This window comes from Pholcus phalangioides, unplaced genomic scaffold (assembly GCF_987345545.1).
Source record: "Pholcus phalangioides strain wild (caught in Gottingen) unplaced genomic scaffold, Ppha-v1.0 ptg000013l_1, whole genome shotgun sequence".
Lineage (NCBI taxonomy): Eukaryota > Metazoa > Arthropoda > Arachnida > Araneae > Pholcidae > Pholcus > Pholcus phalangioides.
In genome coordinates this window covers 16547775-16561681 of record NW_028301606.1, presented here as the reverse complement: position 1 = coordinate 16561681, position 13907 = coordinate 16547775, and the positions used below count along the sequence as shown (strand labels likewise).

At 34.1% G+C, this 13907-nt stretch overlaps 1 protein-coding gene across 2 annotated transcripts; it reads left to right on the top strand.

Moving 5' to 3' along the window:
- Positions 1–4911: 4911 nt before the first annotated feature.
- LOC149078672 (uncharacterized) lies at positions 4912–10246 on the top strand. Of its 2 annotated transcripts, none has more exons than XM_089240813.1 (3): positions 4912–5245; positions 6230–6869; positions 9527–10246. In XM_089240813.1, exons 2-3 carry the CDS (start codon positions 6239–6241, stop codon positions 9583–9585), a joined length of 690 nt encoding a protein of 229 aa, XP_089096939.1. In that variant the 5' UTR covers positions 4912–5245; positions 6230–6238; the 3' UTR covers positions 9586–10246. The 2 variants fall into 2 exon arrangements, with proteins under 2 accessions (XP_089096939.1, XP_089096938.1); XM_089240812.1 differs by having other exon boundaries at positions 4943–5245; positions 9488–10246.
- Positions 10247–13907: the final 3661 nt, after the last annotated feature.

Below are 13907 nucleotides of genomic sequence, written 5' to 3'. Positions count from 1 at the left end.
ACAAATAAACCACGAATTGGGCAGCCACTGGAGTGACAGAAGTTCGAAAACCTCTGCTGCTGCTGCTGCTGCATTGGCGCACGCAAGGGGGAAGGAGGTTTCGGGTTCTAACCCCCCTCCCCCCGAGCCAAGAATATAGTGTTAGTTTTCAGGAAAAAACATAACCCCCCCCCCCAGAAGAAAAAAAAATCTGACCCCCCCCCCCCCCCCGAGAAAATTCTGCGTACGCCTATGCTCTGCTGTATATTGAACCACTGTCTACCTCTATGGTAACGCACTTCTACAGAAAGATCACCTTCTTATAACGCCAATTTTAAGCAACTCTCTTTTCTTATATATGTTGTGTTTCACCTTCTATCAAGGGGACGCAGCAGAGAAGGGTGGCCCTCAAAAATAAGTTTTACTTTCTCAGTACACAGTCCATTTGCATTCATTTTATTTATAGTTTAATTTTAATTAATTCTTATTATTATTATTCATACCTTTTTATGTATTACGAGATAAATGTTAGGGAATGGGGCAAATATTTAAGGAATGTTAGTTTTTGGGGAGCTCATCATTTGTTCTCAAAAGAGTCTTTGAGTTTTCACCGTATTTCCTCAACAGGTCGATTACCCTCAGTTTGATTTTCGTCTTTGTATGCAATGTAAGGAGGGGGGGAATGGAAACCTCTCAAATCATCTAAACATGTTACTTAGGTAACCAGTTAACATATGCAAAAATTAGTATGAGCAATTTGGTTAAGAAATTGGAAGAGTGATCAAAAAATGTATTGATGCCAGAAAAAATGGTTTTACTATCGTCCTTTGCTGTTGACTTAGAATATGTACTACGTTTTGAATTGATGTACATTATAGTAATACGCTCTTATCTTTTTTTATTTAATTATGATATAGGTTTCGATGAAATTTACCCCAGTTGAGCTCAATTACAGAGAAATTTGATGCATTCAAATATCGGTTAATCATTTTTTTTCTTAATTTGTAGTGGTAGACAAATTTCGTTCCACTTTGAGGTAGTTTCAGTTTCTATATTGTGCGTGCCAGGAGAAAATTAGTTTTGTTTTTTATCGATTTCTGTCGTCGCTTTTAGATGATACTTCTTGATTCAATGGGCATAAATTTTTATGATATTTTTCAATTTTCTAGTTTTGTTTTGTTCGAGAAATCAATTTCTCTTCAATTTATAAAAATTTGATTATTTTATTGAATTACACTAACTTGTAAAATAATTGGATACAGTGAAATATCGGTTGATACAATGTTTCTGAGGCCTTCATGAGCCTTAACGATTGGTATAACGTTTTTGCCCCCGCCCCCGGCTTTAGAAAATACACTAGAAATATGTATAAATACACTAGGTATATGTTCTTTCCTCCTCCTCCTCCCCCCCCCCTTCCCTTGGAAAAAGTTGAAATGACGGTCCTTATATGTAAGCTAGAAATCTCAATACAGTGAGACCTCACTACAACGCTACTCAATAAAATGATATATCTCTCTGCAGTGATATTTTTTTGAATCGTATTTGGAATTGCCTATATTCAAACTCCTCTTGTTATAACGATATCCTCCACTACGATAAATCCTTCTAGAACAATATTTTTTGCGGAGATTTCGAAACGACTACAACGATATTTCCCTCAAAATCACGTTTAATATATATTTTTTAATTCCTAAGCAGTTTTTGTTCCTACGAGAATGTTTCATAACTTAGGTGTTTCGCACTACCTGCCATTCGAAAGGGTTAATGAAGTTGTCTTGAAGCTACTTTTTGTGCTGTACACAAAAGCGTTATGCAGTAAACTACTTCATAAGGTGAAACAACCAACTGAATTTTATTTATTTATTATCAATTATTAATTATCAATTAGAATTTTTTTTTTGCTTATAAATTCATTTTATGGTGGTACTAACAACACCAGTTCAGAAGATATGCCAACAACAGCATAAACTTGGCTGTGTCTAATGATGATTGTAACTCTTGGTATAACGATAATCTCTCTTCAACGATATTTTTCTTAGTCCGCAGAGTATCGTTATATCAAAGTTTCACTGTATTATTGTTCTTGAACATTTTATAAAATGTAACACTCCGATGTTTTACCAGATTCCCCTCTTTCATTAAAATTAAGCATGCATGCAGAACTACGCTACCAAGATTAAAACAATCATGGATGCTGCTCTGATCAAAAACTGCTCTGATTCTCTTCACAACTGAATATGAACATCATCATGAAACATCCAGTTACAATAGTACTGATACTTTTTGACTTGAAAAGCCTAAAAATTGTCTTGAGATTCCCACTCTCAATGTTTTGGAGTTTTGATAAAGATGCACTCCCAGCTACGTTTCTTTTCTAAAATTTTCGCCATCTCAGAAATAGCGTGAGATGACTTGAATTGTCGTCACCCCAATTTACTTATACCAACCATGACTTCAATGCTATACTGTATTTAATTGGCAGAGTGATGATGGAGAGGTATGATCTGTTATAATCTCATCTACGATATACGATTGAATGCCTATTGGATACGAATTCCATATCCACAGAAATGAAGATTAATAAAACCGCAGTACATGTTTTTTTCTATGGGGAAAAAGTGGAACTCTGAGAAATAATCAAAAAATATTTCGGCTGAAACTTGTTCAGTCAGGTCACACTGCACCTTCATCCAATGTCGCATGCCATTATAGGAAAAAGAGGGATGGACGACGTTTTACTCCCGTCCGAGTAAGAATAATCTGTCGCACAATAATTTAGATATAGGGGTTACTTGCCGTGTTAAGAAATCAGGAGGTGAGGGCAAACGACCTGTCTTACTGAAATTGAGGTGAAGGCAATCGACTCATTTTTTCTAAAAAACGATTCAGTGTGAGGGCACTAGACCCACACCTAATTCTTCCATTCCCTCCCCAATGTAAAAGTCTACGATTTTTCATCAAATGCAATGCATCAAAATATTGTAGAAAACACTTTATTTGTGCAAAAAAAATTTAATTTTTTTAAACTTTTTAAAAATTTTAATGAAATTAATTAAATTTCAACGTTTTTCTTCATTTTATAAACTGAACATTTTTTTCATATTTTGAATTAATTTTTCTTAAAAATACTCACAAGCACACATTTTGTATCCAAATGTTTGAAAATTTTCCAACAAAATAATTATGTATTAGATATATGTAAAACAGTATGTTGACATACATATACAATTAAAAATATGTTTAAGAAATTGAAAATGAAGGGGTGAAAAATAATATTTTTTAAGGATGTTTTCACTAAAAGTATGAGACTTGTGGCAGGTAGATTCCAAAACCTATGGCCTTTATTTCAACAATAAAGGGACACGACAACGTCTGTGTGGTGACAATCGACATAAATGAACTTGTTTCTCCGATTGGACGGGAACATTCAAATTTTTTTTCAGTCAAGGTCAATAGCGTATGGAAGTGCATCGAAAAACTTTTTGCCGCTCCTTACTGCTAATGCCAAGGTCAAGAGTAAAAATATATACATGTTAAGGGTTGGTTTTTATTTATGCCCAATATCTCACGCGTACGCAACTTGCGACGAATGAGAGAGATATTGTTTGTTTCAAAAAGTTTATGTATTTATGCATTAGCTATGTCATTTACGCATCAACTGATGTGTGTTCGTGAAAAAGTTATTCAGTGGATCTTCCTGTTAGGAGTTCGATTTATTCCTGAAAGTTACTCGTATTATAATAAATTATTTAAAATAATTGAGATTTCTTCAATTTGTTCTATATCTCACCAGTATTTGTACAGCAATACTCATAGGCGTACACAGGATTTTCTCGGCGGGAAGGAGTTACGTATTTTTCCTGCAAAATACCATATCTCGGCTTAAGGAGGGGAGTAGAACCATAACCCCCTTTCTTGCGTTCGCCAATGGCAATACTCGTATAAAAACCTGATGGTAATGTCAAGTATAATGCATAACTACCAAAGAACGATACCACATATAAAGGTAATCTTATATACCCAATCGTAATATCCTTTGATCCGAAGATTTTTCTTGGTCATGATGTACGTCTTAAATTAGTATCCATCTATAACGATAAATTTTTTCGGTCTCTTATAAATCGTTATATACAGGTTTAACTGCAGTACATAGTTTTCTCTAACATTAGAAAACATAGAAAACCAAGTACAATAGTGTTTCCTATATCACAGTACATACATAGGCTTACGGCTTAACGAAATTTTATCGGAAAGTTGTCATTTTCGTCAATTACCTGCCATAATGAAAGCCATTTCCCCAGTAAATTTTGATGTGAAACGAAATATTGTTATTATGGATGTATGGAGACAAATGTACTTTCAAAAAAGTGAATGTAGTGACCCTGAAAAATTATCTAAAAACTCGAAAAAATTTCACTAAATAACAAAGTGAAGTTTTTAGAAAACCAACCACGTTTGAAAAGCGTGGGACAAAGTTTTGATAGCATCAAAATCAGATGCAAGTTTTTTCTGAACACTCAGATTTAATCACTTTTTTTTTTATTTTCCAAGAAACTCAAGCATAATCACTCAATAAAATTAGTATTCATATTATTTTTCAACACATTTTATTGTGCAAAATTATAAAGTTAAAAAATATACTGAAAATGCCAAAAAAAGAATGCCAAGAAAGAAATGAAAACTAGGGAAAAAGACTCTAAAAGGGGAAAAAAAGAAGCAGAAAAATGAAAAAGTGCAAATTTCGTCAACATTCGAACCATGGTAAAAATCTCATGAACTCATTTTCAAATGAACTCAATGAAATCAAATGAACTCATTTTTTTATGGAAAAGAATGGTTTCGCAAAACAAGCTAAACCACAAACACATCTGGTATATTTGGACATCTTCCGGTAAGGCACTAGGTCACTGTTAACAAGACCTTCAGTGCAAGAGCAAAAACGCATCTGAGGCGAAAGAACGCACTCACAAGACGCACTCGTAGACGTTACTTCTGCACGGACCCACACTGGATTGCAAATAAATATAATCTGTTTTTCTTCCAAGAGCCCAAGTGTTGCCTTTCTTCTTATCTAAACTTGGAGCCGCACCCGAATACAGGGTGAAAGACTCTTCCTGTTTTGTATCCATCGTCATCGAAAACGCACGCGATCGTCATTTATTATTCATAAACGTGAGATACATCATACCGTACACATATATAGAGATAGAGCTGTTTGTGGAAATATAACAACATTCAAGTTTTGGTATCAAACTCCATTTAGGTAAGAAAAATTAATTTGTTTGGTAAGTTTACTTCATTTTTGGAGCGGCTAAATATTATTATCATTTCAGATAAATTAAAAATGTAGAGCTGGTCCGATTAATTGATTAATCGGCTCGGTTAATAGATCAATTATTAATGGCAGTAAAAAATTTTGGTTGAGTTAATCTACCCGATGAATCCGATTGAAATTCGATTAAAATTTGCAAAAAAGTTCTAATTTAACTTGATTTTTTTTAACGAACCCGATTAGATGTCTTAAATTATGTACCTATGTATAACATTTTGCGTAAATGACCATATTTGAAAATATTTGAATCAATATTTCGCTGAAATTTTTTGGCATTGGGAAATACAGGTCAAAGAAAACTTGGTGATTTTTGGCATCGGGAAATTTATTCAAAGAAAACTTGGTGATTCTAGTTTCAAATCGAGTTTGATAGGGGTTTTAGAAGACAAGACCAAAATTTGCTGTGTCCCTATGAACAGTAGTTTTTCATATTCTTGGGAGCATCAACCCTCTTCTCAAAAGTACCTCAAAATCACAAATCGAAAGTAGTTTCAATCAGAGACTCGCGTAAAATTACTGATTTCTCACAAAAATAAAACCACATCAGTTTACATATGTGGTTAAGAAAAATATTCATTTAAAATTCAATTGATCAGTGGATTAATTGATCAAAAAAATTTTATTCACCAGTTAAAAATTTTAATGGATTCCCAGCCTTACTAAAGCGTAATCTATTGAATCATTCTCTCTTGAATATGCAATAAAAGAGCAAGCATAATTTTCGATTACACATATTTAGAAATGTAATATGAGAATTGTCAACTCATAACTTTTGCAACTTGTAATTTATTGTTAGAAACATTACAGTCATACTAGTATTTATTTTTAAGGTCATTAATTACCATTTGTGTAGCAAATACTGATTTTCATTCAATATCATTATTGTTAAAAAAATGAAATAAAAAATCATTGCAGGTATAAATCATGATTGACATAAAGTTATGGTGCATAGTCATTTGTGCAGTCATCATCAAGAAAGTGGCGTCTGATTTAGAGGCTTCTATGACAGACAATACGTTGCATGCTATGCATATGGAAAGATCGCAAAATTTTGATTCATTTATGGGAGGAATTTTTAGAAAATCGAATGGCTCCGCCCATGAAAACGAATTACCGACGTTCGAATCAACGACGATATCTATTCCGGATACATCAACGTCTATTTATGCATCGATAGAGTCATCTGACCCTTTTCCAAGGATTTCTTTTCGAAAGAATCCATTATATTCTACAAGGAGACGCATTATGCTACCTCCTCTACCGTCTTATGTAAGACCTACTGAAGCAAACATCGATAACGAAACTTCTCATACGGATTCCCATCGAATTCATCATATTATTGATGCTCATTTTAATCACGCCAACAGTCATCATATTCATGACAAGACGACGACACCATCCAGTCAAAACATTGATGACATAGAAGACAATAATTCGACAGTAAATATCGATTGCTCAGAATCTAGCTCGTGTAAAAGAACAACGAAATCACCCAGAGAATACGAATCACATGTTGTCACAGAAACAGGAACTGAAGATTTCAGCAGTAGTAAAGGTGACTGTTTATAACTTATTTGAAAATGATCAGTTTGATAAAAAAAACAATAACTTTACAATCAATTTATGCATTATGAAATTGTGTATAAAAATTCAAACTTTCGTTTTCCAAATTGAAATTCAATGTTTTATCCCAACAAAAAAAAAATATAGCATTAATAATCATCTTTAATTGTCACATGTTATTTTTTTTTTACATTTTAACTAGGTTCATTATTTCTTGATTATCTGTATTAATCACTAGATGTTTTATGAATGAGAAAATGAAAACAAAGAGGGAAAAAATAACTGAATCATGAAATGTGTCATAATGAACATGCTTAAACAGTGATAAATTATATAAACAAAGCGATAAAATTTACGAAGAGTAATGTTTGAAAAAAGAGAGAAGCTCAATAAATGGAGACGAGAATAACCAATGATTATTAAAGATATGCAAAAGAACAAAAGATATCCGATAAACTGTAGAAACGTTTATGTTAGTACAAAAAGTTTGATTTTTATTTTAATCGTTCAGAAATTTCTCTCCGTAGAAAGAAAAATTAATAGTAAATTTTTCAATTTAAAAATAATGAATAATCATATATTATTGGGTAAATTCGCAGTTTGAAGGGATTCAATTTTGGATTGTCTTCTATAGATAGTTAAGAACGATTAAATGTTGTGGAAGTTGCTGCAAAAGCATAGACGATATTTTTCAAATCTTGTTTGGAATTGCCTGTAGTCTTGTGTTAAACTCCTCTTGATAATAATGATAAATCTTGATTACTATGACAAATCTCCCAATAAATATTTTTTTTTAATTTTTAAAACCACTACACAAAGATATTTTTAATAATTTGCTCAAAATCATTTTAAAGTTTAACTTCATCATTTGTTTTCGCTCTTTTGAGTGCGTATTACTGCATCGTTATCTTGCACCAGAGGATCACCGAAAGCACTAAGAAAGTACATAATTGATGTTGCTACTTTCTGTGTATGACTCGAAACTGCATCGCAGTAAACAACTCTACGAGAGACAATGCATCTAACTGAGTTTTATTAATCAATTACAATTTTGTCGGCGAATAAATACATAAAAGTGCATTTTCAAACTAACAATGCCGATTTAGAAAACATGACAATAAAAGCATAAATTTGATGACATGTAATGATAATGTTGCCTCTCGATATAAGGATAATCGCTCTGCGACGACATTTTTTCTTGGTCCGCAAAGTATCGTTATATCGAGGTTTTACTGAATTTAAAATTTTTCACTTAAACGAACATAATAGTTAAAAAAAAGGTCCTAACGAAATAGTTTCGTTCCCAAAAATTATTGTTAATTAACTAATTTGTATTCAATTTGAAATGGTTTTGCGAAAATACACATACTACTTTTTTCTGTATTTTGTGTATCCTATTTAAACCATTAAATACAATATAATTACTATAATTTTCTATCATAGTAATTAACATCAGGCGCAGTTGTAGGCAAAATATAGGTAACGGACTGATAAGATAAAAAAAAATATGGCCAATTTCCTAGCAAATTAGGCCTATATCGGTTTTATCAATAATCTTGTTGCAACGTCTACAATGTAATGTTTAATGACGAAACGGAAAAGCTTCTAAGTTCTTGAGCAGCTAAATAACATTGTACATCAGCGGTTCTAACCTTTCATATTTCTCGTAGCCTTTGGAATAGCAGAGTGAGTATGCGTACCGCAAGATACGAGTAGAAGGTTAACTTACTGCTAAAAATGGGCAGAAGACGTTTTTACATCCCACCCTACGTATAAATTCGTATCTCCTTATATTTATTAAGAAATAACTCATTTTTTTACTTATTTTTCTCAATTTAAACAAAATTGCTGTTTGTTTTTCGCATATCCCTGGAGATACGTTTTTGGATACCGCAGGTTGGGACCACTAGTATAAATAAAGAGAATTACAGCATATATTGACAATATTGGTGACTGCAGGTAGAAGAGAATCACTTGCGAAGAGTAATCATGTTTACCATGCATACAAAATTTGCATATGAATGAACGCGAAGAACCTTCCGATCTACTTTTAGTATCAGAAAACTAAGAATACACTGCGGATGGAAAACTTTTTTTTTTTTTTTAGTATGCAATAGAATCGCATCGAACACATATTAATCTTATACATTCAATGACATAAGAAAGTCATGCCGCATATTCAATTATTTTAAATATGCTGCTTTCATACAAAATTAGTAGCGTAAGTATTGATCAAATGACGACGATGAAGTATCTTGCCTTTCAGAAACAGATCTTTCTGGATTCTTTCTTTCATTCCTAATTCCTTAATCGGATTGATAGAGTCGATTAACTCAATTAAAAATTTTAACTGCTATTAACAATTGATTGATTAACTGACTCGATTAATCGATTAATCAGAGCAGCGCAAATATTTCACGAGTTTTGATCATTAATGCTTATTTACTAAAAAACAGATTGAAAAAAAAAAATTTCTCTTTGTTAAAAATACACCCACCTTTCAGAAAGCAAGAAGAAAAGACAAAAAAACTTTTACTATTAATGAGAATGAGTAAAAAAAATTTTCAACTGAATATTATGTTGATAAGATTTATTTTTCTTCTTTTGCAGGGACTAACAGTGGAAACATTGAATCCATTTTCTTTTCAGGAACAGCTCTTGTGGTTATGATCCCATTTCTCAATAAGATATTGATGAAGAATACGTGAAGAAATATCCAAAAATCTGTTATAAGATGTGGTTGAAACTTTCCATTCATATCGGTCACTTATTTTGGTAGATGTACGTATTTTGAATCGTCGTTTTTAAAGAATATCGGTACATTTCATTATAAAAGTACGATGGACAGTTGTCTATAATTATGCTTTTATAACGGAAAAATAACTATAGCATTGTGTTAATCGTATTGGAAAGGATAAAGGTTTTTGTTAAGTTGACTGTTCGTTCTGTTAAATGCTATTTATTTCTAGACCATGGCGAGGAAATCAGTAGCTCTTTTCTGAAGTAAACTTAATAGGTCAGAAATGTTAAATATTCAAGACATAATCAGTCAGGGTATCCTCTATATTTTTCTGATTTTTTTTCGTGGAACGACTGCGTTAAAGGTAAAAAAATAGCTTTAAATAAAACCCATCTCAAATGTAGTTTGTTTTGAAACCAACTAATCCGAAATCACAGTGAAAATGTTTAGTTTACTGCTCAATCAAAACTGGCGATGATTGGCATTGCAGTCGATTGATCTGAAAAACGACGCCAGAACTTAGCTGGTTTATTCAATCAGTAAAATATATATGCTATTCAGTGTTACAGTTATTTCATAATTATATATTGTTATTGTAATAAAGAAAATAAAGTTCATTAATTTTGATGAAAATCAGGGTTTTTACTTCAAAAAATAATATGTAATACTAAGCCATCACTTATCCTATGATCACCTAAATTCAAAACTCATAATTTGATTCAAGAATATGAAGCAACTAAATGATGCGTACTTCACATGTAAAAGATTAGTTCTTTCCGTTAACAGCTTACAGTCGACATGTGCAAGACAAGCGTAACAACCGTATAGCCTTTATTCATACTTGATCACACTGCCACCTCTCTCTCTCCACACATCCTCCCTAATCCACTTTTACCGTATAGTGAGTAAACAACGCTTGCAAACTCGGTTGCTTCAAATTGTCAATAAAAGACCCCCATCGATCAGTTCCAGATCGAATATTATGAAAAAAACTGCATAGCACATATGAACATATAAAGGATAGTGTCAGTGCCTATCAAATTAGATTTTGCCGTAAGGGGTAAAATATTTTTCCGAATGTGTGTAAAATAGACTACTACTACTTAACTGTACATGCACCTCCGCACATATTCCTCTGCGGAATTTCTAACGAATCAGTAGGTATGTGTATGCATATGTGTAGTATTAACATACAGGGCGGGCGGAAAGTCCTGAACACGTTTTGAAAATTAATGAAAAAGTAACCGTTCGACATAAAAAGGTGTGGTTTGCTTTAATGTACTTATCATGGCCAACGGTTTTTTTTTTTTTGATAAATTTATTTAAAAAATATTTCAAAATTTCACTCACAGATGACACTGTACCACTTGACATAACAGATAAAATGGTACGCAAACAGTGCATAACTGATTTTATTTATGATCCATTTATGAATAATAAATATAAAATTCACATAAAAGTACCACATTTTCAGTTCCCTTTCATCCATTTAGACATAGCCCGAGCTGGAAAGGGTGATCATATTGAAATGTGGTAGTTTTATGTAAATAAAATTTTTCGTGATGCAGCGCCATCTGTTAGAGAAATTTTGAAGCTTTTCGTCATACAAAAAACACCTCATCTCCTCGATAAATATTTGGTGCAAAAAGCATTTTTTTTTGCGTCAAGTGGTTGATTTTTTATTATTAATTTTTAAAATGTGCTCAGGACTTTTCGCCTACCCTATATTTATGTTGTGTGAGTTGTGCTTGTTTTATGTTCTTACTGGTGGGGGCTGCCATCTGACTTCTCACAGTATTTTGAGGTGATGTGAGGTGGTGTGAGTAGCACGTTGAAAGTCTGTCTGCTCTCTGCGGGAAGACTTTAATACTAGAGTAATATATGCTAGTATTCTGCACATAAATTCGCAATAATATCAGTGACCGACAGTAAAAATTAACGATTATCAATTCTGTTTAATGGGATATCGGCCGAGAAATAAGGCTTCACAGAATTCTTCATGAAAATAACGAGTTATTTGAAGAAGTACTTGACTGCTAACAGCATTCAGTGAATTCGGCGACACATGCATGCAGGAGAATACTAACAAGTTTAGTTCAAAAATCAAGCAGTTAATACGAACTTGTTCTAAAAATGAACGCAAAACGGAATTCGCAAATTTCATGAAATACCTTCATATAACGGTGTAAGATTAATCTCGACTAAATCTAAATTTAGCGTCAGTAGAAAAACAATCAATTTGATTGTTTTAAAAAAAACAAAAAAAAAAACATGAAATAGTGATCTAAAAAAATAAATTAGTTAATAAACTTATAAAAATAAATAAATAACAATAAACGACTATAACGACTCGAAGATAATTGGTAACAAATTGCTTATTTACCCACGAAATAACTGATGGCATTTCATTAGAGATCAATGAATCAAGTTTATTCATACTAAATCTTGGTTTTTTTTGGGTTTTTTTTCACCATCGTTTCCATAATCTAGAAAGAAAGCCATCTTCTCTTCTGGTGAAAATTTCCAATCGAAATAAATACGGAACTACACTTTATGGTTTTCGCCTTTCTCGAGATCTCAGATCATTTCACTCTCGTCTAGTTCATTTAAATTACTTCATCGACTTCTCCGACAGAGAGCAAGAATTCTCTAGCTTCTCTCTCTCTCTCTCTCTCTCTTAACTGTTTATAAGCACCAAATCCCTGTCACCAACACCCATTCGTACAGACATACATATACATTCACAATATCAATCTAAACCGAGAAGCAGCAGTAGCAGCAGCAGGAGGTGAAAAGAAAGAGCTAGGGTTGAAGAAGCATTGGATGATGATGATAGGCGGGTGGGAAAAGCCTATTACAAAATTCGTGAAAAGGACCAGCTCAGCATCTCCATAGAAAAGAGAGAGCGTGAAATGGTCCCAGGTCCCGCGACGTCATTGGAAACAATGATATTCCCTTGGTGAAATCATGACAAAAGCCCTCCCTTTTCCTGGAAAACTTTCTCTTCCGCGCTGTTCTTCTTCTACTTCCTCATCCTTCTCTCTCTCTCTCCTTTGCTTCTTTCCACGTCATGCTCACAAAAGGCGAGCATCAAGTCCATACCAACAGAGCAAATGGAAAATCTAAAACGTGAAGATATAGAACCGTCGTGGTAGTGATGGTGGTGATGGGCAAGAGACAGGACAAGAGAGAGAGAGAGAGAGAGAGAGAGGAATACCGAAATCTGCTAAAGGATAGAGAGTTAGTAGAAAGGACGTTGGAGAGCGGAGGTAACGGAACAGGGTGTATGATACGGTGGAACGGAGAAAGTCATCAACTGGCAGCATCATCAATGGAAAAGCTTTGCGATGCCTCCAGCTCCCTGGAGATTCCTATTGAAACTCGCTAGATCCGGGGCGCTTGGAATCCAGTTGTGTACGTGTGTATGTGTGTGTGTGTGGGAGCTTCAACCAGCCCTATTCTACCTATCCAGGACTGTCACTTACCCACCTCTCTCTCTCTCTATCTCTCTCTTCTATATATCTTTCTCTTCCGTCTCCTCCCGGTTTCAAGCTGGCTCCATCACAGTCTCGCTGCGAGACGACAAAAGGGGACAATCGAGTCTCTGGATGTGTGTGGGAAAGAGAGAAGTGGGAGAGAAAGGCTGGGAGAGAGAGATATATATATATCAAGGAACAGAGATAGGTTGTTGGTAGAAAACAGGCAGGCAGAGATTCTCTCTACAACTCTCTGCTTGCCTGCACCAAGTGCCGATATCCTCTTCTCCTCTCCCGTGGGAGACCCTTTACCTTCTTCCATGCCTAGCACGGGCTCTTTTCCCTTCTGTGCCAAGGATTTACCTTCTCTTTCGCTCTCTTCCTATTGTGAATGAAGTTTTCCTTTCGCCTTGCTGCCAGATACCGGCCGTTATTCACAAAGAAAGATTTTGCCAGGAGTATAAATCACGCCTGAGAGAAAATCCGTAAGATTTTCGCCCCACATACTGTACCTGTGACGACGACGTGAGAGAGAGAGAGAGAACTTACTTGCTTGTGAGGTTGCTGCTGCTGCTTCACGAGGAAAACTCGGTACAACCACCTTTGACGAGGTTTTCATACTTTCCTTTCTCCAGAAGATATTCTCGGAGAACCGAAAATTATCTTTGACTTTTTCCTTTTCCTGCACACTTTCTTCTACCTTTACGTTCGACACCGGTGTTGATTCCCCGGTTGAGGATCGGAATCAGTTTTCGATTCAATTCGAAGTAAAAGAGGTTTTCCGTAGAAGTCATTGGAATCATCCGCAATTACC